At 38.8% G+C, this 24493-nt stretch overlaps 1 protein-coding gene across 1 annotated transcript in view; it reads right to left on the bottom strand.

Annotated features, from left to right (window-relative positions):
- LOC311089070 (tripartite motif-containing protein 16-like) overlaps window positions 1-24264 on the bottom strand; it is a 34842-nt gene extending 10578 nt beyond the window's left edge. Inside the window, exons 1-5 of the mRNA XM_084123509.1 lie at window positions 23410-24264; window positions 7999-8094; window positions 7627-7860; window positions 7261-7408; window positions 7081-7128 (exon numbers count right to left, since the gene is read on the bottom strand). Of these exons, the coding sequence (XP_083979635.1) occupies window positions 7081-7128; window positions 7261-7408; window positions 7627-7860; window positions 7999-8094; window positions 23410-23994 (1111 nt within the window). The 5' untranslated portion in view covers window positions 23995-24264. The remainder of the gene's footprint in view (window positions 1-7080; window positions 7129-7260; window positions 7409-7626; window positions 7861-7998; window positions 8095-23409) is intronic.
- Window positions 24265-24493: the final 229 nt, after the last annotated feature.

The following is a 24493-nucleotide window of genomic DNA, read 5'->3' as shown; positions in this document are numbered from 1 at the left end:
TTATCTGTCTCGAAGGCCATAAGCCAGCAATGGAGAGATGTAGGGCTGTTTGTGAAAGAGTGTTTATCTGCCACAGACTGGGTGAAAGTTGACACACACACAGCAGAGAGCAAGAGTGTGGGGGCATTTAAATCGAACTGTGATTTTAAACTTGAGGTCAAAAGAGACATGATTGTTATTGGAAAAAATGTGACAGCACAGGGGGGTATTTCTGCTTCAGAAATCGATATTTCTTTGGCACAAATACCACCAAATTTGTGGGCTAAAACCAAATATGATGTGGGCCTCATTAAGGGATGTGAGCCAGTTGTGATAACACCAAAGACTGATTTCAGACCATGTAAAGCGCAATATCCCTTGAAACGTGAGGCAATAGAGGGCATAACACCAGTGTTTGACGCTCTATTGAAGGAGGGAGTAATTAGGCCTTGCAATGATTCACCTGTCAGAACCCCAATTTTTCCTGTAAGGAAAGCACGCAACCCAGGTGAACCATTGCAATGGAGATTTGTTCAGGACCTCCAGGCGGTGAATTCAGCAGTCATCGCCCGCGCTCCTCGAGTCCCCAATCCTTATACCATACTAACTCAGATTCCAGAAAATGCAACATACTTTACTGTGGTGGATTTGGCTAATGCTTTCTTTAGCGTTCCGGTGGATGAAAAAAGCCAGTTTTGGTTTGCATTTGATTTTAATGGCAAGGGGTACACGTTCACGAGGTTATGTCAGGGATTTTGCGAATCCCCAACTTTGTACAATGAAGCGCTCAGAAGAAGTATTGAGAATTTGACTTTGTCAGAAGGAACAGCGTTGTTGTCCTATGTTGATGACCTTTTGATCTGTTCAGTGAATGAAGCTGTTTGCAGGGCTGACAGTGTGTCTCTCCTCAAGCATCTTGAAAGAGAGGGCCACAAGGTCAGCCTTTCAAAGCTGCAGTTTGTAAAACAGGAAGTGACCTTCTTGGGGCATGTTATCAAGCCAAACAGCAAAGCATTGTCACAGAAAAGGGTGCAGGGCATAAAAGAAGCCCCAAAGCCTGTAACAAAGAAACAGATGTTGTCATTTTTGGGGATGTGTGCTTATTGTCGAACATTTATCCCCAACTATGCCATTTTAGAGCAGCCCCTACGAGCCCTTACAACAGGGAAAGGGTTGAGGTCGTGTGACAGACTTGTTTGGACAAGTGAAGCTGAGGTGGCATTTGATAACATGAAAACACAGTTGTGTATGGCTCCATCGTTAGGCCTTCCGGTTATCGACCGTCCGTTTACACAGATGGTCGATGAGAGAAATGGCTTTATGGCTTCTGTGCTCCTGCAAAAACACGGTGATCGTTTAAAACCTGTAGCCTATTTCTCAAGCAAACTCGACCCTGTAGCAGCGGGGCTGCCACACTGCCTCCGGGCAGTGGCGGCAGCTGAGCTGGCTGTGATGGCTTCAAGAGATGGGCTATGCTGATTTGACCTTAGAAGTTCCGCATGCAGTGTCTTTGATTTTGCAGGAGCAGAGAACATCACACTTGTCTACAGCCCGATGGCTGAGGTATCATACGATTTTGCTTGATATGCCAAATATCACTGTCAAAAGATGTACAAGATTGAATCCCGCGACTCTTTTGCCCACACAACAGGACGGCGAAGAGCATCACTGTTGTTTGTCAGCTCTCGAGCAGGTATGCACACCGCGCCCAGATTTGTTAGACATTCCGCTTGAAAACTGTGACAATGTCCTCTTTGTGGATGGATCTGCGTCGAAAAATCCGCAAACAGGACAGAATAACGTAGGTTATGCGGTGACGACTGAATTTGAAACTGTAAAATCTGGCAGATTGCCATCTCATTACTCAGCACAGGCAGCTGAGTTAGTCGCCCTGACTGAAGCATGCAAACTAATGACTAGTAAATGCGTGACGATTTACACAGACTCGCGTTATGCCTTTGGGGTCACACATGACTTTGGCGCTTTGTGGAAACATAGAAAATTTTTGAAGTCAGACGGCCGACCCATACTGAATGCTACTTTGGTATCTGACCTGTTGGAGGCCATTCTACTTCCAGACAAGATTGCAGTTTGCAAATGCGCAGCGCACACTAACGATAAGACTTCTATCTCAACAGGCAACGCCAGAGCAGATATGGCGGCAAAAACAGCGGCAACGACCCAGAATGAAGCTGATACCAGCGCCGCCACCTGCGTATCAGTTGACATTAACCTTCATAATGACATTTCTCCTTGTTTACAGAGCATGCAGTCTTTTTCCACAGGAGCTGAGAAAAACAAGTGGAAGGCGGCAGGCTGCCGCCTTGTGGATGGTGTATGGACATCTGTTGGGGGGAAGCCGTGCCTACCAAGCCACTTTTTCCAGCATTATTCTAAGTTGTCACATGGGAAAGACCATGTGTCAAAGGCGGGGATGATTATGCAAATGAGAGAATTGTGGTTTACCAAAGGTTTCACAATATATGCTGAAAATTTTTGCAAAAAATGTGCGATTTGTACCGCATACAACATTGCACGGGGCATCAAAACACCATTGGCAAGCCAGCCAGCCCCAGATGGGCCATTTGAATATTTAATGATCGATTTCATTGAACTGACCCCTTTTGGAAAGCAGAAATATTGTTTGGTACTTGTTGATATGTTTTCAAAATGGGTGGAGGCTTTTCCCACCTCAAAACAGGATGCTGCGGCAGTGGCGAAAGCGCTGCTGACCGAAGTCGTGCCCCGATGGGGCGTCCCAAGGAAGATAAGTTCAGATAACGGAAGACACTTTGTCAATGAGACAATCCAACAGGTGGGTCAGTTCTTGGGAATCGATTTGAGAACACACTGTGCATATCACGCTGCCAGCGGAGGTGCGGTTGAACGTGAGAACCAGACGGTGAAAACCAAACTGGCAAAATGTTGCGAAGAAACAGGATTGTCATGGGTGAAGGCACTACCCACTGTACTGATGTACATGAGAATGAGAAAGAGAGTAAAAACGAATTTGAGCCCGTTTGAAATTCTATTTGGTAGACCACCATTCATGGGTATAGTGGGGGAAAAGAGGCGGCTTCCATCAACAGATGTGTGTGAGAATGAAATGTTGAATTACTGCAAAGAAATGTCGTGTCTGCTATCTGCTGTTTCTGTGCAGGTAAAGGCAGCTCAGAGCAAGGTAGCAGAGACGTTCCTGCACAACGTCAGACCAGGTGATTACGTGGTGATCCGCGACCTCAGGAGGAAAAACTGGAGAGCGAAACGGTGGCTAGGACCGTTCCAAGTCTTGCTGGTCACGTACACGGCGGTGAAGGTCGGGGAACGAGCGACTTGGGTTCATGCCAGCCACTGCAGGAAGGTTCCGCCCATATCGGAAGAGCAACAGGAGGAGGAGTCCCAAAGACAGCAGCAAGCTCAACAATAAGCCCTAAAGACAAGCAGGTGCAAGGTCACTCAGAGAAAGTGGTGAGACCAGTGTGCAGAATAAAGCCATTTGTACAGTCAGAGACATTGACCATTGAACTAACAAAACGTAAAGATTTACTGGCAACAGATCCCCACATTTTAGCAGCAGCAACAAGCGGAGTGAAATACGAGCTGTGAGAAGGAAGCTGGGAGAAGAGGAGGGTTCTGATTGCACAGGCGGTATCAGGTTGCACACTGCACATCAACAAAGACTGATAATGTGCGGACTTTGTAAAAGCACGTTCATCTTAACTTTGATATCAGTGACTATTTGTTCTGAAACATCTGTGCTGAACAGCATCATCAGACAGCGTGATAAAAGAGACACATTCACGGAAGTGGAGCTGGTGAAAGGACTGCACGGAAGCATCATCACGATAGAGGAGGGATCAAGTGTGGCTTTCAAGTGTAACCCATTCCAAAAGAACTGTCTTGGGTGCGATGGACATAACCAAGAGCACGCACATTTCTACTTCTGCGAAAGCCCATGTAAGTGGACCGACGTAAAAGCATACGCTCATCACTACAGGACAGAATACGATGAAAGATTTCAGGTGTACGCTGAAGACAAAATGAGTAACAACAGATACGGGATGAGAGTGGAATTGAAACATGCGACACGTGCTGACCAAGGCAGGTACTACTGTGCCCTGGACTTGACTGAAACTGACTGGTATGAGACAATAGACATTATGGTAGTCGAGGCAACCAGACCACAAGCAGCAACAACGACGGCACCTTTCTTGTCACCTGTGCCACCCGAGGTCGAACAGGCTACTGAAGAAGAACTGGCCTGGATGGGGGACGAAGACACTGGAAAAGGTCAGATAAATCCTGAAGTAAAGAAAGCAATGATGAAATGCCAGGGGAATAAAGCGTGTGCGCTGGCACTGCTGCAGAAGGAGGAGTTACAGATCAAGACAAGTTGCTGGATGTGTCTTCAAATGTCTCACGCATGGAAAGCTGTCCCTCTAGCGGCAGCTACTGTCAACGAAACCAAGTGTCTGATTCCTCAACAAATGACTGATGTGCTGAAAACTGCCGTAGAACTAGAAAGGGGAAAGACACCAACGAAACAGCCTGCCGACAGCTGTGACCATATACAGCAGTACAATAACACCGAAATTGCAATTCCACCTCTGAGGGTAACGTTTGCAAAGGGTGATGTTTGCGTTTGTTTCAACAGACCAAGATCACTGAAAGTTGGGTGGTCTGATTGCAGAATCAAAATCAACGTGCTGGATGGGACAATGGACAATTGCACAGCAAACGTTAACGACAAAGAAATTACCTTTAAGTGTCCATTTGATAAACCGTATCAAAGTTCACCTGCAGCAGTTTGGGTCTGTGGTGATAGAGCATATCACCGTATGCCAAAAAAGGACTGGTCAGGGTGTTGTTATCCAGCTTTAATGAATGTGGGTACTTCTGTGTATTTGCCAAACAAAGTGGGTAAAAGAGAAAAGAGAGATATTAAGATTTTGCCTGACGCTTTGCCAAATAGTTATGCAGGATATACATTGGCAGACCCGTGGACAACGCCAGGGGCAAACATAGGTTGGTCAATTTTCCTGGGGGTGGGAACAACTGTAGCAATCAACAAGATCAATGGGTTAGCATGGACGGTACTAGCAATAGCCAATAGCACAGAAAATGCCCTTACCTTAATAAACGATGAGATGAAACTAGTTCGCGAAGCTTTGATCCAGAATAGATTAGTTTTGGACACTCTCACGGCAGAGAGGGGTGGAGTTTGCAAAATGTTGGGGGTATCATGTTGTTTTAATATTCCTGATTACAGTGACAACTTAACTAATATCATCGAGCACATGAGAGAAGCAGTAAAAGAGCCGCCTCAGGCTGCTGGTAGTGAGTGGATGGAGTGGCTGATGTCCGCATGGTCAGGGTGGTTTTTCAGAATAATTCAAACTGTTTTGCCAATTGTTGGTATGGGATTATTAGTTCTGCTCTGTTTACCATGTATCTTGAGGTGCATTTCAAGCTCAGTACAAAGACTGATTAGAGCAGGGACAGCCAAAACAATGACATCAGTACAAGCAGTAAAAATAACTATGCGTTCAGCTACTGATGAGCAGCAGTATGACTATGACAGCGACGAGATTTACACAGAGATGTGATAAATTCTTTTTTGCTTTTCTGGAACAATGAACGGGTTTTCCTAAACTTTGATTGTTTAGGTTTTGATATCATTGATTGACTGTACTATTTACTATTCTTTTATTAATGTTATTCTTTTTTTCCATTTTAAGAATGATGATATGTTCAGAAGGTTAAAAGCAGCGGTCATCCGTGTTACGAGGTGACGTACAAGTGGAAGGGTTTGAAATGAGGGACTTTTGAATGTATTTTTGTATTTTGTTTTAAATTTTTCTTTATCATAAGACTGTGAAATCAGATATGGGGTGATGAAGTTTTCCATACTATTACTTTTTTTCATAATAGGGTGACCGAGGGTCCAGCCCAGCTGGGGACGCGATAACAGTGTTTATCCGACTAGCCCGGCCTTATATGAATCCTTATTTGCTTGCTAAATAATTGAGGACCTATCCTTACAAAAAACAGCCTAAACTTTTCCATCTTAATTTTTCTACAAGACTCAAGTAAAATGATCAGGTATATGAAAGTCAGCAATGAGGAGTATAACTGTGATGTAAAGACTTGAAGTGATTGTATTCTTGGGGATTCAATAGTAAAATGGGTTTGATTGATTTTAGAAAATAGAAATGAATTTTTATTATTTTATTGGTTATCAGAGAATGATAAACAGGGGGGAGATGTTAATGAAAAATTCATTGTTCTTGTGTCCATTCATTTAAACTTGTTGATTTCATTTGAGTGTGTGTAAAAGCATCTGACCATATACTTTTGTGAGGGTTTTCTAACAGCTGAAGAAGGGACAGGAAGACAGGGTGATAAAACTTACACCTGAGCACGAGAAAGGATCCACCCAGGAGAATACAGGGGTCGTTTAACAATAAACAAGGGGTCCCATGCCCTCCCCTTAGGGGAAGCAGGAGGTCATTTAGATTGTAAATGAAGGCCTTTTGGCTTCTCGGGACAAAGAACAGCAGGAGGTCATTTAGATTGTAAATGAAGGCCTTTTGGCTTCTCAGGGACAAAGAACAGCATGACCTGCCCAGGGGGGGTAGAACCAGTCCATACTAGCTTGAGATATAAGATGACTTTAAGGAAATTTACAGAAACTGGGAAAGGAGGAGTCAAGAATGTCAGAAACCTGTATAAAATGTCTCAGTTTTATTATGTCAGGAGGCTTTCTGTTTCACATCTGGGTGGCTGCGGTTGCGAAAAGATTCCTCAAAGAATAAAGCCTTTTCTTCTTTATTACAATTTTGCCTTTTGAGTGTTCCTTAACCCTGTGATGCTGTTTTTCCCAGTGAGATAAAAATTGCTATTACAGCACCATGATCATGGACCTTATGTAGAATAAAACAGCATTTTTATGTTGTTGTTTCTGAATAAACAAAATTGTTATTGTGTGTTGTGGAGAAATCTCTGATTATGAATAATGTAAAGACACATTTTTTATGATTTTTCAAATTAAGTACATGCATGCTCAGTGTATATATTTTACTTGTTTTCTTTGCAACTTACATTGTAGGAAGTCCTTTCTGGTCCTTAGAACAACGCTGATGTGTTTAACTATGAAAATCAACATAAACAGGCAATTCTTAAGGAAAGGAAATGATCTACTGTACAGTATCCAATGTGTGTAGATGTATTCTAAGATTTTCAAATGATACTAGATTATGTAATTGAATGTGCTTTACCTACCAGAAATCTTTTGGATCTCCTCTTTACAGAAATTCTCAATTTTCTCTCTCAGATGACAGATAGATTGTCTTATATCATTAGTAGAGAGAGGTGAAGTGACAGTAATTCTCTCTATAGGTTCAAGAGGTGCAGATAGATACTGAAACCCCTACAAAAAAGACAGGAAAAAATCGTTATAACCTGCCTCCCACAAATCTCTACTACAGTCAAATACATGCCTTTGCTGACTTATCTTCAGTGACTTGCATTTAGCAAACTAATCTAACACTTTGAATGAAACTTTATTTCACTTTAATTGCCTAGAGAGCCAGTGAATGATGTAAAATCACAACACTGATATAAATTATTTTCAAATTTTTTTATTACCTGAAGGAATTGGATGTGATCATCTGTGTGTGAAAGCTGCTCTAACTCAGCATGTCTCCTCCTCATATCAGCAATCTCCTGCTCCATTTGCTGCAAGAATCCTTCAGCTTGACTAACTGCAGCCTTTTCCTGATCTCTGATCAGCCTTGTCAACTCAGAGCGGTTTTTCTTAATAGAGCGGATTATATCAGTAAAGATCCTCTCGATGTCCTTCACTGCTGCCTGTGCAGAGCGCTGTTAGGACACATATTACACTCATCATGTGATCCACAGTGGACTTCAGTGGGACTGCAATATCTTCAGATCTGAAGGAGAGTCTAAACAGTATGTCTTTTAATCCAGCAGTACTGTTTGTCTCCTCTTGATACTCACCTTATGACACTCAACAGCCTCTCTCAGCTCCTGAATGTCTTTTTCTCGCTCCTGGATTCTCTGCTGGTATTTTATCTGTGTTTTTTTCAAGTTTCTCTATTGAACACAGAAGTAAGAAATAAACATGAAAATATTTCATAAAAATAAATACAAAATCATCATGTAAAATGTTGTATGAATATTATATTTGGTGTTTTTGCCAGAGGCACGAGACATGAGCACAACTGTCAAATACCATGTGGATATTGCAAGTCAATTGCAATTCTTGTGTGTGCAGTGTTAAAAAAGGTGTCTGTAAGCAGTGACTGACATGTTATTTAATGCTTTGTAGTTATTACCCCAGCTAACAGGGAACGTTCTCAGAACATTGGCTAATGTTCTCTGAAAGTTCTCTAAAAGTTATCAAAAATGTTCTTGCTGTAACGTTATTATAACGTTGTGCCAACGTTATATGTCATTGATAAACGTTCTAAAGACATTAGCATTAAAACGTTATTCTTATGTTGTTAGTGGAACGTTTTAAAAACGTTATTATGTTAAAAAATATATATTAGTCATTACAAATTAGTTATACAGCTTTTTATTTGGCAAATCAACTTCAGAAACATAATTTGTAAATCCAGTGACACAACTAATGACACAATGCACTGACATTATTTAACTTATTTTTTATGGTCAGAAAAATAAAATCCCAGAATATAAAATAATTATGTATTCAACAGGAAATAGCAGTATTCATTTAAGTTGAGTGCATTTTGCTTGCTGTATGAATTAGACACTTTTATCACAATGCTGATTAAGTTCATTGATAAACGTTCTAAAAACGTTAGCATTAAAACGTTATTCTTACTTGTTAGTGGAACGTTTTAAAAACGTTACTAAATTAAAACAAATATTAGTAATTACAAATTAGTCATACAGCTTTTATCTTCTGCAAAACAACTTCAGAAACATAATTTGTATATACAGTGACAATTCAAACACTGAATTTTTTTTTTTTTGGGGGGGGGGGGTTAAAATATTTATTAAAATATTATTATTAGTTTAGAAAAAAAATCCCAGATATAAAATAATTATTTATTCAACAGGAAATAATTCAAAAACTACAGTCGATTATAAATTTGGTTTTACCTCTTAAAAAAAATAATAAAAAATTACAACTAGGGTTTTTAATAACTTTTGCAATTACAGTCAAAGAGAAAACAGGGAATGTGTTATATCCATAGACTGTAGTTTTATCTGATCATTCCCCACATCCGAACGTTTAGCGTGATAAGATGGGCGTGGTTTTGCAGCGCACGGCACGGCCCGTCAATCAAACACAGCGCTGCGTCAGCGGGACAAGACGTCGGACATGGAGACGACAGCTTTTAGGTAAGTTGGTTGAATTTTGCTTGTTGTATGAATCAAATACTTGTATCAGTGCTAATTAACTTAGTTTTGCAGCAGTTGCTACTGTTTTAATGAAGTTAACTAGATCATCAGTCTGCTTGAACTGTCTTAAGTAACGTAACGTTAAGTTAAACTGCTCCCGTAGTCCACAGAGCAGTTAACAACACTACACAAATATGTAGTTAAAACTGAAGAATAAACGCGAAATTACATTGATGTATTTATTTAGATTCACCTTTTCCAGTGTCCTTGTTCGCTTTTTTAATATAGCTAAACTAATAACTTTATAAATGACTGATAAAATAATATTTTTTATTATGATTATAACATTTCTTTAACCTTTTGAGCGGAACAGTCCCATATTTGGGATTTTTTATTTCTGTGCCCCTGAGAGTACTGAAGGGTTACAAATTTAAGAATCTATTTCAGATATGCTTCCTTACATAACATCACGGTGAAGAATACTGATTTTAGCATTTGAGGTTTTAATTTAGATTCCAATATAGACTGAGAAAGTTTAGCAGCGGTTATGGTGATTATATCAAGAGATTCCGGCCAGTCCTGTTTCGCTAAATGAGTCAATTCCTGAGACCCTCACCCTTTGTCCTTATGCATTTCCTGACCAGTAAGCTCAATGTACAGCTGTGCTTTTGTCTCTGTGATCATGTGAAGGTGATACCGTCAGGCTGATTGGATCATTTGAATGATTTTGTTATGCTGATCTCTCTTTGAGCAAGCCGGATAACCTGCCAAACTGGTTTTGACTTGATTGAATCAACTCATCCCTATGTTTTGTTTTGATTTGTCTCCACCTCCAAAAGTCCCTCCTCCTTGTAAATGTATAAAACTATACTGTATAGAACTCAGTTAGACTTGATGACTACAGCTACCGACAGCTCGTGTTCTCAATAAAGAATCCTTGCTGAAGAAAGAACCAAGTCTCCTGGTCGTCGATTCTGAGTTTCCAACAGATGGTGCCGTGACCCGGATGGAGAAACTGAAACTCAACAAAAAATGAACTTTTCCAGACGGAATCTTGAAACTTCAAGCTCAAAGATCTGACAAACATTGCCAGACTGAATCTTTCCAGCTTCCTCCAGATTGAAAACTTCAAGCTCCAAAAAGATCTCAAAGCCTGACTGAGTTCCAGACTGAATCTTGAAACTTCAAGCTCAAAGATCTCAACAAAGCTGACTGAGTTCCAGACGAATGTTTTCTGTACAACCAACGATTCGGTGAGTTTCACTCTATTCAAAGAACCGATGCAGACCAGTACAAATTTGTTTTCCTCTGCGCCAACAGAGAAGAAGTTAACAACCAGCTGCAGGGTTTTGTTAACTAAGTTATCCTCTAAAGTTGTCTTTTAGAGATTAAATTTATCCTCTGTTTTTCAGGCAGGGAAGATTAGCGTAAAGTGCTAGTAATTTGTGTTATCCTTTGCTCTGGGCAAGGAAGGTTAACAATAGTTGATCTGTGTTAACGTGTACCCTCTGTTTATCAGAGAAGTTTTAGTGTTTGTTTGTGTGGTAACAAAGCAACTCGCAAAATGGTTAGAAGGAACGCCAGGCTGATTCCCACAACAGAGAAAGGTGGATTAGCTAGCCCGTTATGGACAGACAATGAGTTTAAGTCTTTGTTAAGAGAGCACATGGACTCAATCGTGACTGAGGAAGTCAGATTGAATTTAACAAAGAAATTTGGCATTGATGCAGACAAAGTATGGTCAATTGAAGATTGCAAGAAAGTGTTGGGTGCATGTATCAGGAAGAAAAATGTGAAAGGTATTATCTTCTGTCACAGAGAATTTAGCTTATCCATTGTACAAGAACAAGCTCGTTGTATTGATAAGTTAAAAGAACAGAACAAACAATTGCATACTCAAGTGTCCTGTTTCACGAAAAAGTTGGGCCATAACAAGGCCTCAACCAAATGTGACTCAGAAAACCAACAGTCAGATGAAAGCTATCCTAATTTACAGTCTTTTGATAGAATAGAGGACAATGTCAATGCAATGATGAAAGATGTAAATGCATTTGAAGTGTGTGGAGCAAGACAAAAGGCTCAGAGTAGGGAAAAAGGAGTTGATCCAAATTCCATCTGCAACCCCAATACAAGCAGTCAAAACAGCTTTAGGTCCTAAAGATTTAGAGAGACTTGCTGAAAGCTTACCCTCAGTCCGCACACATTTTTCTGAATTTAGAAGAGCATTGATCAGTAAAATGCGCCTTTACGACATGTCGTTGCCGGAAGTCACACAGCTGATGTCACAAATTCTAACTGAATCTGAATTCAACAGTTTTGAGTCTGCTGTTACTTCCGAACTGCTATATGCCAGTAAGGGCGATTTGAGAGAAGGTGTTTTGAAAATCCTAAAGAATATCTTAGGACCCAAAATCGATTGGTCGAAAATTACCAATTGTGTACAGAAGAAGGGTGAAACTGTTTGTGAGTACACAGAACGATTCTGTCAGTCAGCTGCAGCGTACAGTGGAATTGCAGACACTCCAGAGAAGGTGTTAGGTGATAATTTGGTTCGCACATGGTTTCATTGTCTTTTGCCAGAACACAGAAAGGCGTTGCCTTACTTAAACATCACATGGTGTACGAGAACCCTGCAAGAGAACTTGGACAGTTTAGTTACTTGGGAAAGAGACTCTGATGTCAAAGAGAGAGTAAGAATTGCAGCAGTTTCTGTTAAGGTCAACTCAGAGAAGCAAAAGAAATGCAAAAGTCCTAGAGAAGCCAGTTGTTCTTACTGTGGCAAGCACGGACATTTTGGAAAAGAATGTAGAAAAAACTAAAAGAACTTTAAAGAAGTTAACAAGGTTACTCAGCTTCTGCTAAGGTTGCTTGCTACTCTGAAGCAGCCCCTCCCCTCGTCATTAAACTCATTGGGCAACTTGATACGGTGTTAACCATTTAGGCTGTGAGTGCTTAATTTCCCCAGAAACAACAACAAAGACGAAAGACTTATTTTTGTTTAAAGGAAAGTGACTGTTCTCCGCCTTCCTTTGGGGGACCCTGGTTAAGTAAGACTCACAGCCTTAAATGTTATACCACAGAATAGTCCAGTCAGGCACCAATCCTGTATTATATGATGTCTATTAAGACTGATGTTTCACTGGAGAATGGAAATGTGCCAATTTTCTCACACACTGTACAGTGTGCACACAACAGGGTAGAGGTCTTCACAGTGAACCCGAGACCCGTCGACCCGGGACCCGTACGGGTTCGGGTCTATATTTTAAATGATCAGCCGGGTCCGGGTCGGGTCCGAATCTATTACTTCGGGTCCCGGGTCTGTTTAACATTGTGTGTAATACCCGTGCGATCGGAGTCATCAGATCAGACTCGGAGAAAACCAGGCCGTGATTAGACACTGCTTGTGTTTTTTTGTTTTTTTTTAACTTGCAACTTGTAAAATTAGAACACTCAAAATAAATTGCGTTAAAAAGCATATTTTAGGTTGATCCAGCTAGCGCGCATGTGCAGTCTCAACCGCGTGTCATGTTTCTATGGCAACCAGTTACCAGAGCTTCAGTGAGGGACCGCCAAACCGCGCTTTAGATTTTACAATATAAATTAACCGTCTTGTTTAATCTTAAAGTTTTAGTGGTCAGATTCAGACTCGATGCAGAGCAGAGAGCACGGAGATGATAGCAAATAAATAACGTCAGCGGCCATGGCACTGAACGAGCAATCGTTATTATAGTTCAAAAGGGCAAACAGTCAAAGTTATTATGCGAGTTAACTCAAGTCAGAATGTAAGTTACATGTGCAAAGTTGCATTTGTCATCCGTCACCGTGACATCAAGTGGATTTTTGAAGCTGAAATAATGAGTGGATTAAGCTTGGACTTGAAATAACGAGAGGAATAACATGGATAACTTTCTTGTCGGAGGATTGTAATGCATGATCACAGCCAGTCAGGTAGCGTTAGCGTTACAAGGAAGGGAGACTACGCTACCTCGGCTCCTTAAATTAGGTAAGACAAAAAGTTGTATTTTTCGCAACAGGTTTATTGACTTGTAATAGCAGTTTAAGGTGGAATATGTGACAATCGGGTCCAGTCGGGTCTGTGTCTTCCCGGCGGTTTCGGGTCCAGCTTTCAAATAATAGATGGGTCCGGTTAGGCATTTCTCGGATCTGCACGGGTCCGGGTCCAGCTTTTGAAATAATAGACGGGTCTGGGTCGGTTCGGTGTAGCACATTACAGGTCTCTTTCGGGTTCGGGCACGAATTTTTGGACCCGTGAAGACCTCTACAACAGGGACAGAATAGGACACACAGACCAGTGCGGAGCCCAGGGAAGAACCGAAGTGCAACAGGCATCGGGGGCAAAACCTTGTGGTGAAGATTTCCTCATCCCCCCTCTTATCCCCACCTCACTGGTCCATAGGTGTCAAATAAATTAAGAAATAGGGAAAGAATGAAACAACAACAGCACACTCTGAAAACGATACAACCCGTATTTAAACAAATACTGCTACAACCCTAGTGTTTGAACAAATACTGCTCTGTCGTCTCTTGTTTTCTTTCTTACTCTGTGCAGATAAACACTTGTCCCGAGACCCATATGCAACGACCTTCTCACCTGCATATGAAGCCACAACCTCAAGATGACAACTGCTGAACGAACTATCACAAAAGAAAAAGAAAAAATACACAACGCAGAGACTCACATACAAAACCTTCAGTCATCCATCGACATGATCAAGACTACAAGCCTGCACCATTATCTGAGTGCTGCACCTGGTTAATATGACTGAAGATAATTCTTCATGGTTAGGAAACTTGTTCTCGAGAAAATTACAGTTCCAACCATTTAAAAAAAAAAAAAAAAAAAAAAAACACAACGCAGAGACTTCACGGACCCTAATTGCATGTATGTTTCTGTGTCAGCATGCAATTACAGATGAACAACACAGATAATGCTATGTGCCTGTAATTTTTTCAAGTTACAAGAATTAACTTTTAAGTGTCTAAATTTGTATTTTGTGAGAGTTTTTAAGAACTCTCAAACGGGGGACTGAAGGGTTAAAAATTTAAGAATCTATTTCAAATATGTTTTAGATCTGCTTATCCTACTTCCTTACATAACATCACATAAAAAACTAAGGTGAACTATACTGTATTTGGCATTCAAGGTGAACATGAGGGCATCCATTTACTGATTAGATTTAACAGTTTCCTTTGAAGGGGTTTTGTTAGTCTTTGATCTTTCTACTAAGAGTTGAACTATGTGTGAATGTTTACCTTGTCTTAGTTCTCGTGACCATGTGTTGTTTATACAATTTGGGGGGTACCATTATCTCAGTTGGGGGTAATTGCCTCTATTGTCTTTAGATGATTAGATTCAGTAGTCATCTCTAAGGCTGTGTGTAAGTTCAGCACCTTTAATGACAGCCCACTGAATTGCCTATAAGATACCATGTAAAGTTCCCTTAGTCAGATTATGTTGGAAGTACTGCAGTCACGTACAGCGGAGTTTTCAATAAAGAATAACTTCTGTTGAACGCGATCCCAACGTCTCCTGGTTTGCTTTGAAGAAAGAAAACTTTCCAACAGTACGGTTCCACATATGGATTTTGTTCATGTTCAGTGATGTGACATAACTGCCAGATTCAAACTGTGCTTTCGCACGTTGGCTGGTGCTGAGCCAGAGTCGGACACGCTCAGCAGCACTTGACATAGGCTATATCACAACTATTCAGTTTTTTCAACCACATAATGTTTATTTTAGGTTTCAGACATTTAAATACTAGTAAAACAATACATTTGTAGTTTGTAAAATACACACTGATGTCTTATGGAAGCAGCAATAACAATCTATTCAAATATAATTTACCAACCTGTTTTATTCACATCAGACACACATAGTGGAAGTAACTAAAAAGTTCACTCTTTTCTTCTCCCAGTTCACCGGCCACTTATTTGCATGTATTTCGGGAGAAACTGATGAATTCACGTGCTGTAAATCCGACTGACAGGACTCTCTGAACTGCGGCCTTACGTTATAGATCAAGGATTCAATTAATCATATGTAAAGGTTTTTAAACCACCAAACACACTTACTTACACGTATTTGAGAATCGGAATATAAGCAAGTTTGTGAATATTTTGAATAAAAAAGGAAAAACTAAATAAAAGCAATAAATCTGTCATACAGTGTTATTGTGGCTGCGGTCTGTCACGTGACAAATATGACAGGTTGCCATAGACACAACAAGGGGAAACGTTAACGGTAACGATAACAATAATGGTCGCCTTCAAAAAACTCACTCTGGAGGGTCAGTTAGAATATTTTAAACTTATCAGGGAATGGAGGTTACACTAGTAACAAGGACCATTTTGCTAATGCAGCACCAATCTGCTTTATTTCTCTTTCTCTGCAAACAATGATTTATAATAAATTCATTTGGATTATTTGTGATATTTAGTTTTTGCTAGTAGAAGTTCTGAAAGGCCAGTATCTTTTGTTACTACAGCCACATTGGTGGTGGGTAAAAAAGTTTATTTTAAACGCTGCATGTAACCGCTGATTTTGCTGTGTAAGTTACACAACAGGAATGGCTGTGCATAATCAAAAAGAGTAAACCAACCCTGTGGTGGCACCACTGTGACATCTAACAGAAGTTATGCCGCCCAAACACTACACGATTAGAGCCCTGAATTTTATGCATTCACTGTTGAATTAGCAAAAATGTGATTTGAGATAAGGACTGATGCATCGCTGTACTTCAAGAGATATTTAGGATGTTAAAGGGTTAGTTCACCCAAAAATGAAAATTCTGTCAGTAATTACTCACCCTCATGTTGTTCCAACCGCGTAAGACCTTCGTTCATCTTCGTAACACAAATTAAGATATTTTTGATTAAATCTGAGAGCTGATCACTCCTCCATAGGTTTCTATATGATTGAAACTTGCTGGCCCAGAAAAGTTATTAAAGAGATCGTTAATATAGTCCAAGTGACTACAGTGGCTCAATCTTAAGTATATCAAGCGACGAGAATACTTTTTGTGCGCAAAAACAAACAAAAATAACGACTTTATTCCACTATTCATTTCCTTCTCTCTGGGCCTCTAGTTGGTTCACGTAGTGTTTTGCGCAGCGCGTCTGTGTTGCACGTCACCACGTAGGCTCACTATTGGCCGACGCTGGTCATGTGTGTGATGCGTGATGACGTGTAACACAGACGTGCAGCGCAAAAACACTACGAGGCCCAGAGAGAAGGAAATGAATAGTGGAATAAAGTCGTTATTTTTGTTTGTTTTTGCGCACAAAAAGTATTCTCGTCGCTTGATATACTTAAGATTGAGCCACTGTAGTCACTTGGACTGTATTAACGATCTCTTTAATAACTTTTCTGGGCCAGCAAGTTTCAATCACATGGAGGAGTGATCAGCTCTCAGATTTAATCAAAAATATCTTAATTTGTGTTCCGAAGATGAACGAAGGTCTTGCGCGGTTGGAACAACATGAGGGTGAGTAATTACTGACAGAATTTTCATTTTTGGGTGAACTAACCCTTTAAAACAACAAGTTTCAGTACCTCTGTACTAAAGAACTGAAATGGTTTTCCTGGTTATTTTGCATGTGTGGTGTGCAAAAAGGTGTAAGGTGACTGTAAGCTGTGACTTTATTTAAAGGGATGGTTGATTATGATTTCACTTTTCGAACTTTAGTTAGTGTGTAATGTTGCTGTTTGAGCATAACCAACATCTGCAAAGTTACAATGTTCAAAATTCATTTGCATTTAAAGGGACACCTGACCCTCAAAAAGGAACTTTAACATGCTGAACAAAATTATCTATGGGGTATTTTGAGCTAAAACTTAACATACACACTCTGGGGACAACAGAGACTTATTTTACATTGTAAAAAGGGGCAATATACCACCCCTTTAATGCACATTCGCAGATTTAGTGTCCTCATACAGAAAACATTACCAGTATACCATTGTAAAAATATTTACTGAATGCATATTTATTTGCATTATGTTATTTTTGTATCATTGATATACATTTACAGTATATTTTGTGTTTTCATTTTAATATTAGTCAAAGTGTTAATGATTTTTTTTTTTTTTTTTTTTTTGTGAATTGTGAGAACTGTAAACTAAACGCATCATAAGAAGTCATATTTAGCTTAATGATTAGCAGACAAGAATGTGTGATATAGGTGAGAAATATTTAGAGTTGCATAATAATGAAAGAAAGTAGCAGAAAGTATATTCACATGTGAAATACTGTCATGCTTATAACAAATGCATCCAGTGAATGTTTTCTTATGAAAATTTGTCATGAAAAAATGTGTTTCTGTTATGTAGGCTACTTGTCTCTTTAGCTCCACCTGCACATGCTTTAGTTTTTACATAACTTCAAGTTACACCGCCCAAACATTTCACGATTTAGAGCCCTGGATTTTCCACACTATGTTTGAATGATCAGAAACGTGATTTGAGGGAAGCACAGACGCATCGCTGTACTCCGAGAGATATTTAGTATGTTAAACATCTAGAGTGATCTGTGAATCCAAGTCCTGTAGTGTGAAAAGAGTTTCCACTGGATGACAGACAAAAAGAACAAAAGTCATGTATGGAAAGCAGCAAGGTTATAATAGTTTTGCTTTTTAAAATTAGTTTTTATTTTAAAATCGGTTTCAATTTTGCTTTAAATTTCAGTTTAGTTTTAGTTAGTTTCAATAATGGTTTTGTTAGTTTTAGTTTAGTTTTTATTTTGCAAACACATTTCTATTTAGTTTTTTATTTTATTTAGTTTCAGTTTTAGTAATTATAGTTTAGCAGAGCAAACAGAACACTTCCAGTGTAGACCAAATTCGAGACGTTTAATTTCGCAAAGTTTAATGTTTGCACAGATTACAGTTAGCCTAACTCAGTAAACAGTTAACAGTGCAGACATCTTAATAATAAAAAATAAAATATTGGTTTGAGATTGAACAAAGCACCAAATAAATGGAACTTAAAGTATACAAGTAAAAACTGAAAAATTCAGACAAACTAATTCATATTAAAAATTAAATCTTGTTAAACATGCCTAGTTTACTTTTTTTCAGCTGTACAAATTAGCAGAGTGACCACTGGTAAATTACAGTTTACAGTATAAAAAACATTATGTCTATGGAGAGTGAGTCCCCACAAAGATAGTGGGTGTGTGTTACCAGACTCTGTGTCTTATAATAAACTTTTATAATCCGTGTAAAAGATTAACACAAGAAAGTATGGAACCAATAAAAGGATTAAGAGGAAGTAGAGTAATATGGTGCGGGGATCCTAATGCCCATAATACTTTATGGGGAGGTTTATCGACAGATACAAATGGTATGGTCATTGAAGAGTTGATGGAAAAGGAAAATTTGTTTTGTATAAATGATGGAACAAAAACACGCATGGATGTAAATTCAGGGAGGGAATCCGCAATAGATCTAACAATTGTTTCTAATGAATTAGGGGGAATAATATATTGGGAGGTATTAAATTGTACAGCGGGTAGTGATCATTTCCTAATATTAAGTTCAATTGTAAATAATGAGATAGGGAAGATAAAGAAAGGAAATACAGGAAAGTGGAAGTATGAGAAAGCAGATTGGGAAAAATTTGAAAGAATATGTGAGGAAGGATTGAAAATGATCAAGATGAATGAAAGAATAATAATTGAAAGAATATATACAGAATTAATATCAGTGATACAGAATGCTGCTAGAGAATGCATTCCGAAAAGCAAAGGAAAGAGGGTGGGGAAAATAGCCCCATGGTGGAATGAGGACTGTGCAATAGCAGTTAAAAGGAAAAGGAAAGCATTTAAAATTCTAAGGAAAACTCACAATTGGGAAAACATGATAATATATAAAAAGGCTCAAGCAGAAACTAGAAGAACAATAAGGAAGTGAAGAAAGAGTATTGGAGATCATATTGTGAAGAAATTGGGAAAAATACTCCAATTGAGGAAGTGTGGAGTATGATTAAAAAGATGAGTGGCATTCGAAGAGAATATGAGTATCCTGTGTTATGTATTGGGGAAGAAATAGCAATAAGTGATGAGGAAAAAGCAGAAATGTTTAGAAAAGAATTCTCAAAAATAAATAGTTTGGATAATTTGATGAAGGAGTGTAAGGAAATGAGGGAGAAGTTGTTAAAAGAGCATCCATTTATTTTAGAAAAAAGAGAGTAACAAATAGTTTTCTAGATGTGCCTTTTTCATATTCAGAATTAAAGAAGGCATTAAAAAACACTAAAGCTTCAACTCCTGGACAGGACGGAATTAGTTATGTAATGTTAAAAAAGTTAAGTGATGAATCTCTTAAAATTATTCTAGAGTTTTATAACAGGGTATGGGAAGAAGGGATTTTACCTAAGAGATGGAAAGAAGCAGTAATAATTCCCATTAAAAAAACAGTTAAAGATCCAAGTATCCCTTTAAACTACAGACCGATAGCATTAACATCACATCTAGGTAAAGTTATGGAAAAAATGATTACAGATCGTTTAATGTATCATATGGAGAAGAATAATGTTTTTTTCCCCATATCAAAATGGTTTTAGACATGGAAAGAGTACAATGGACTCAATTATTAAATTGGAATCAGATATAAGGAAAGCATTGATAAATAAAGAAACTCTAATAGCAGTTTTCTTTGATGTAGAAAAAGCTTATGATATGTTATGGAAGGAGGGTTTGTTGATAAAGTTAGATCAAATTGGAATAGAAGGAAAATTATATAAATGGATTAAAGAGTTTTTAATTGAAAGAAATATTAAAGTAAAGATTGGAGAATATATATCAAGGAAAGGAATAATTGAGAATGGAACTCCTCAGGGTAGTGTTATAAGTCCTTTGTTGTTTATTATTATGATTAATGATGTATTTGCAACAATAGATAAGAATGTAAATAAATCATTGTTCGCAGATGATGGAGCTCTGTGGCTTAGAGGTAGGAATGTAGAGTATATTGTTAATAAAATGCAAGCAGTTTTTAAAAATGTTGAGGAATGGTCTTATAAATGGGGTTTTAAATCCTCAGTGGAGAAAACCAAATATATATTTTTTACAAATAAAAGGTCAAGTATTGATTTAAAGATGAATTTATACAACAAAGAGATAGAACAAGTTAAAGTGATAAGATTTTTAGGTATGTGGTTTGATACAAAGGTTACATGGAATGTACACATAAATAAGATGGAGGATAAATGTAAGAAGATTTTAAATGTAATGAGGTGTATTTCAGGACGAGAATGGGGAGCTGATAGAGTTGCATTAAAAACAATTTATTCGACAATGATAAGAGCAGTATTAGATTATGGTTGTATCGCATATGGAACAGCAGCTAAGTCACAGTTAGGAAAATTAGAACGAATTCAATCACAAGCTTTGAGAATATGTTGTGGACCTTATCCTTCCTCTCCTGTTTCAGCTTTACAGGTGGAGATGGGGGAGATGCCAATTCACTTAAGAAGGAAGCAATTGATACTGGCATACTGGGTAAACCTAAAAGGGCAGAAGGATAGTCACCCAACAAAAGGTATACTTGAAGCATGTTGGGAATATGGGAAAGGGAAAGTTAACAGTTTTGGTTGGATTATTAAGGATTTAGTTCAGGATATGAAATTAAATGAGTATAGAGTTATTCCAGCAGTAATATTACCAACAACACCATTATGGATTTTACCTCAACCAAATGTAGATCTATTCTTATTGGAATCAAGACAAGATAAAGATCAGAGGATGTTGGAAGCAGAGATGACAAAATAATATATTGGTATTAAGTATGAACAATATATACAGGTTTTCACAGATGCATCTAAGGATCCACAGAAGGGACAGGTGGGGGTAGCGTATATCATTCCCAGATTGAAAGTGGCAAGACGGGAAAGAGTATCAGATCATGTATCTGTGTTTACAGGAGAGTTAATAGCAATTATGGTAGCAATTAATAAAATAAATGAAATGGGGCTAAGTAAAACTTTAATATGCTCAGATTCAAGTTCAGCCTTGATGTGCCTGGAAGCTCAAAAGTCAGGTACTAGACAGGATATTGTTTTGGAAATCTTACAGATATTGTTCATGATGCAACAAAAAAATAAGATAGTTCAGTTTTTATGGGTTCCGGCACATACTGGAGTGTCTGGAAATGAAGCAGCAGATAAATTAGCAAAACAGTCTATGGCAAAGGAAAATATAGATATGCAAATTAGGTATAGCAAATTAGAAATCAAAGCAATAATTAAAAGGGAGATAAATAAAAATTGGCAATCGTATTGGGATAATGAGAAAAAGGGTAGACATTTACATGTAATACAACCATTGGTAGGTAGAGGAAGGAATTCAAGTGGGAGAAGGAAGGAAGACTGTATTATTTCTAGGTTAAGACTGGACTTTGGCTATAGATGGAGGAGCTGAACAACATGCAGCAACATTGAAAGCACAAGCCCTGATTGTTCTGGGAGTTGTGGTATATTGTCTCTGATCTATTACCTACAGTAGATGGCGGTAATGCTCTTTTTAAAAATGCGAACTGCCAATAAGCCCAAAGAAGAAAGAAGAAGAAGACTCTGTGTCTGTGTGTATCAGCGGCTTGTGTGTTTTCGTGTCCTGGTACATTGTGGGGAAATGTCTCCACATGGACAATAATATTATTAGCAGTAAATGTTTTGTAAAAACAAAGATAATAACAGCACCTTTCAGCCTGTCAACCTTCATGAATGACATCTCAAACATACAGTAGGCCTAGTAGTAGTACATTAAAGTTTTTTTTGTGCATGACGGACTTGTTTTGCTGTTGCACCCACCTCTCGCAGACTCGCACATGAAACGGCATTCAAAAAATGCTGCGCTCAAGTTTAAACAAGTTCAACTTGCGTCTCATTATTACCTTGTGTTATTTCCCATTCCACTGCCACTGGCACAGACACATAGCCTGGCAAGCTAGACCTACATCAAGATGTTAGGTCTGGCAACTCACCATAGACACGGCTCAATCCGAGGGGCGGGATAAACGGCTGTCTTTCAAATTCCCTCTGCACGCGATAGGACAGTGCTTCAACCAACCAGAGCGTTTTCCCAACAGCGGAGCTAACGTTAGTTGATAGATTCAACTTTTGCCATATCTGGCCGGCAAAACTACGAACACATCTTCCTTTTTTAAGAAAGACTTAAGTGCCGTTCTTTGCTCTTTTCTCAAAGAAAAACTTAACTCCAAGTCCTCCAGAGTCGCGGCCAAAGCCGATTCGAAAGACTGTTCGCCAGCAGCAGCTCTTCTTTGTTTTCAAGTAGCAGGGAATCGTCGCAACTCTGTCGTCACTATGTTAAGCCCGCCCCGCCTACTCTATACACGACGTGATTGGCCTGACCCAATTTAGGTTTTTCCAGCACGAAAGTCAATGGAGAGTTGCTAGACAACCCTGGCTGTAAAATAATTTTTGCTGCCGCTAGGGTGCGTCTAGATTTCTAGGCTAACAGGCGCATCCTATGAACAGCCGTTTAGGACTAGTGATGTGTTCGACGCGACGTTACGGTCCTTCATTGAGCGCGTCACAGGACAGCGTTAATCGCCTCAGTAACTCCACGCACGTGAAGCCTTCATACAGGCATTTCCCTAAACAGCCACAGGTCAGATTTTCCGCCAAAGTAAAGAGCTTACTAATTACGAAAACGATTATTTGTTTTTGCTAATTATTCTTTTCAGTTAGTTTTTCATTAACTGTTAGTTTTGTTTAGTTTTACATTTAGCTTATTATGAATTTTTTATTTTATTTCAGTTTACGAAAATGTTTTTTGACCAATAGTTTTAGACTTAGTTTCAGTTTTAGTTTACGAAAATAACCTTGGGCAGCAGCAGGACAAAAGGACACAAAACATGACCTCTTCAAAGCCCGCCCAAGAGTTAGACAAGACAGATAGACTGAAAAACAGACAGATCATCCTAATTATTATATCAGTAGTATATCATGGAGATGCAAACAATGCTTTTTCCCATTAATGCACCAATTTCTGTTCTTACCTCTTTCTCTGTTCTCTCTGCTGCTATTGGTACAGTGTCATGATTTTTATGTCTATCCATCGTACACAATGTACAAATACAGTGTTGGTCAGTGCGACAGAAAGCCTCAAGCAGTCTGCCATGTTGAGAGCAGATCATCTCCTGGAGTTGTCCAGTGGCATCCATCAAATAATGTCTCTTACCTATGAAAAAAATATCATGCTGTTCAAGGTGGTTTTGACAGTAAGAGTTCAGACACACCAGACAGGACTTGACGGCTTTGTGTTTTCTTCCAGTACAGACGTCACACTTCACATCTCCAGGTCCAGTGTCAACAGAAACTGCAGATTGTAGTTTAGTCTTCTTCAGTTTCTCCACCACTTCAGCCAGCATGGTGTTTTTATTTAAAGCAGGTCTTGGAGTGAAGGTCTGTCTGCACTGTGGGCAGACGTGGACTCTCTTCTGATCCTGATGATTCCAGCAGTCCGCAATACATGATTTACAGTAATTGTGTCCACAGGGAATGGTCACTGGATCCTTCAGGAGATCCAGACACACTGGACAGATGAACTGTTCCTGAGTCCATAAAACACTGGCTTCTGCCATATTACAGTATGTGAACAGAAACAGAAGCACACACAACAGCTCAACAACTTTGTTTGATAAGTTTCGGTTTCACTGAACTAAAGAACTGAAATGGTTTTCCTGGTTATTTGCATGTGTGCGGTGTGCAAAAAGGTGTGTCTGTAAGCTGACTCACCTGTTATGTAATGCATATTCGCATGTTTATTGTCCTCACACAGAAAACATTAGTATTCCATTGTAATAATATTTATGGAATGCATATTTATTTGCAGGACTTTTATTTTATAATTGAAATAACTTTACTTTTAGCCAAAGTTTTAATATTGTTATATGTGAATTGAGAAAACTGTGAATTAAACACATCAAAATAAGTCATGTTAATAAATAAGTCAAATAAGTCAAGCTTAATGATTAGTAGCAGACAAGAATGTGTGATGTAGGTGAGAAATCTTTAGAGTTGCATAATAATGAAAGAAAATAGCAGAAAGTATATTATCATGTGAAATGCTGTCATGCTTAT

The sequence above is a fragment of the Abramis brama genome (genome assembly GCF_963993115.1).
Source record: "Abramis brama genome assembly, chromosome: 9".
Classification (NCBI taxonomy): domain Eukaryota; kingdom Metazoa; phylum Chordata; class Actinopteri; order Cypriniformes; family Leuciscidae; genus Abramis; species Abramis brama.
This window is presented reverse-complemented; position numbering and strand designations above follow the sequence as displayed.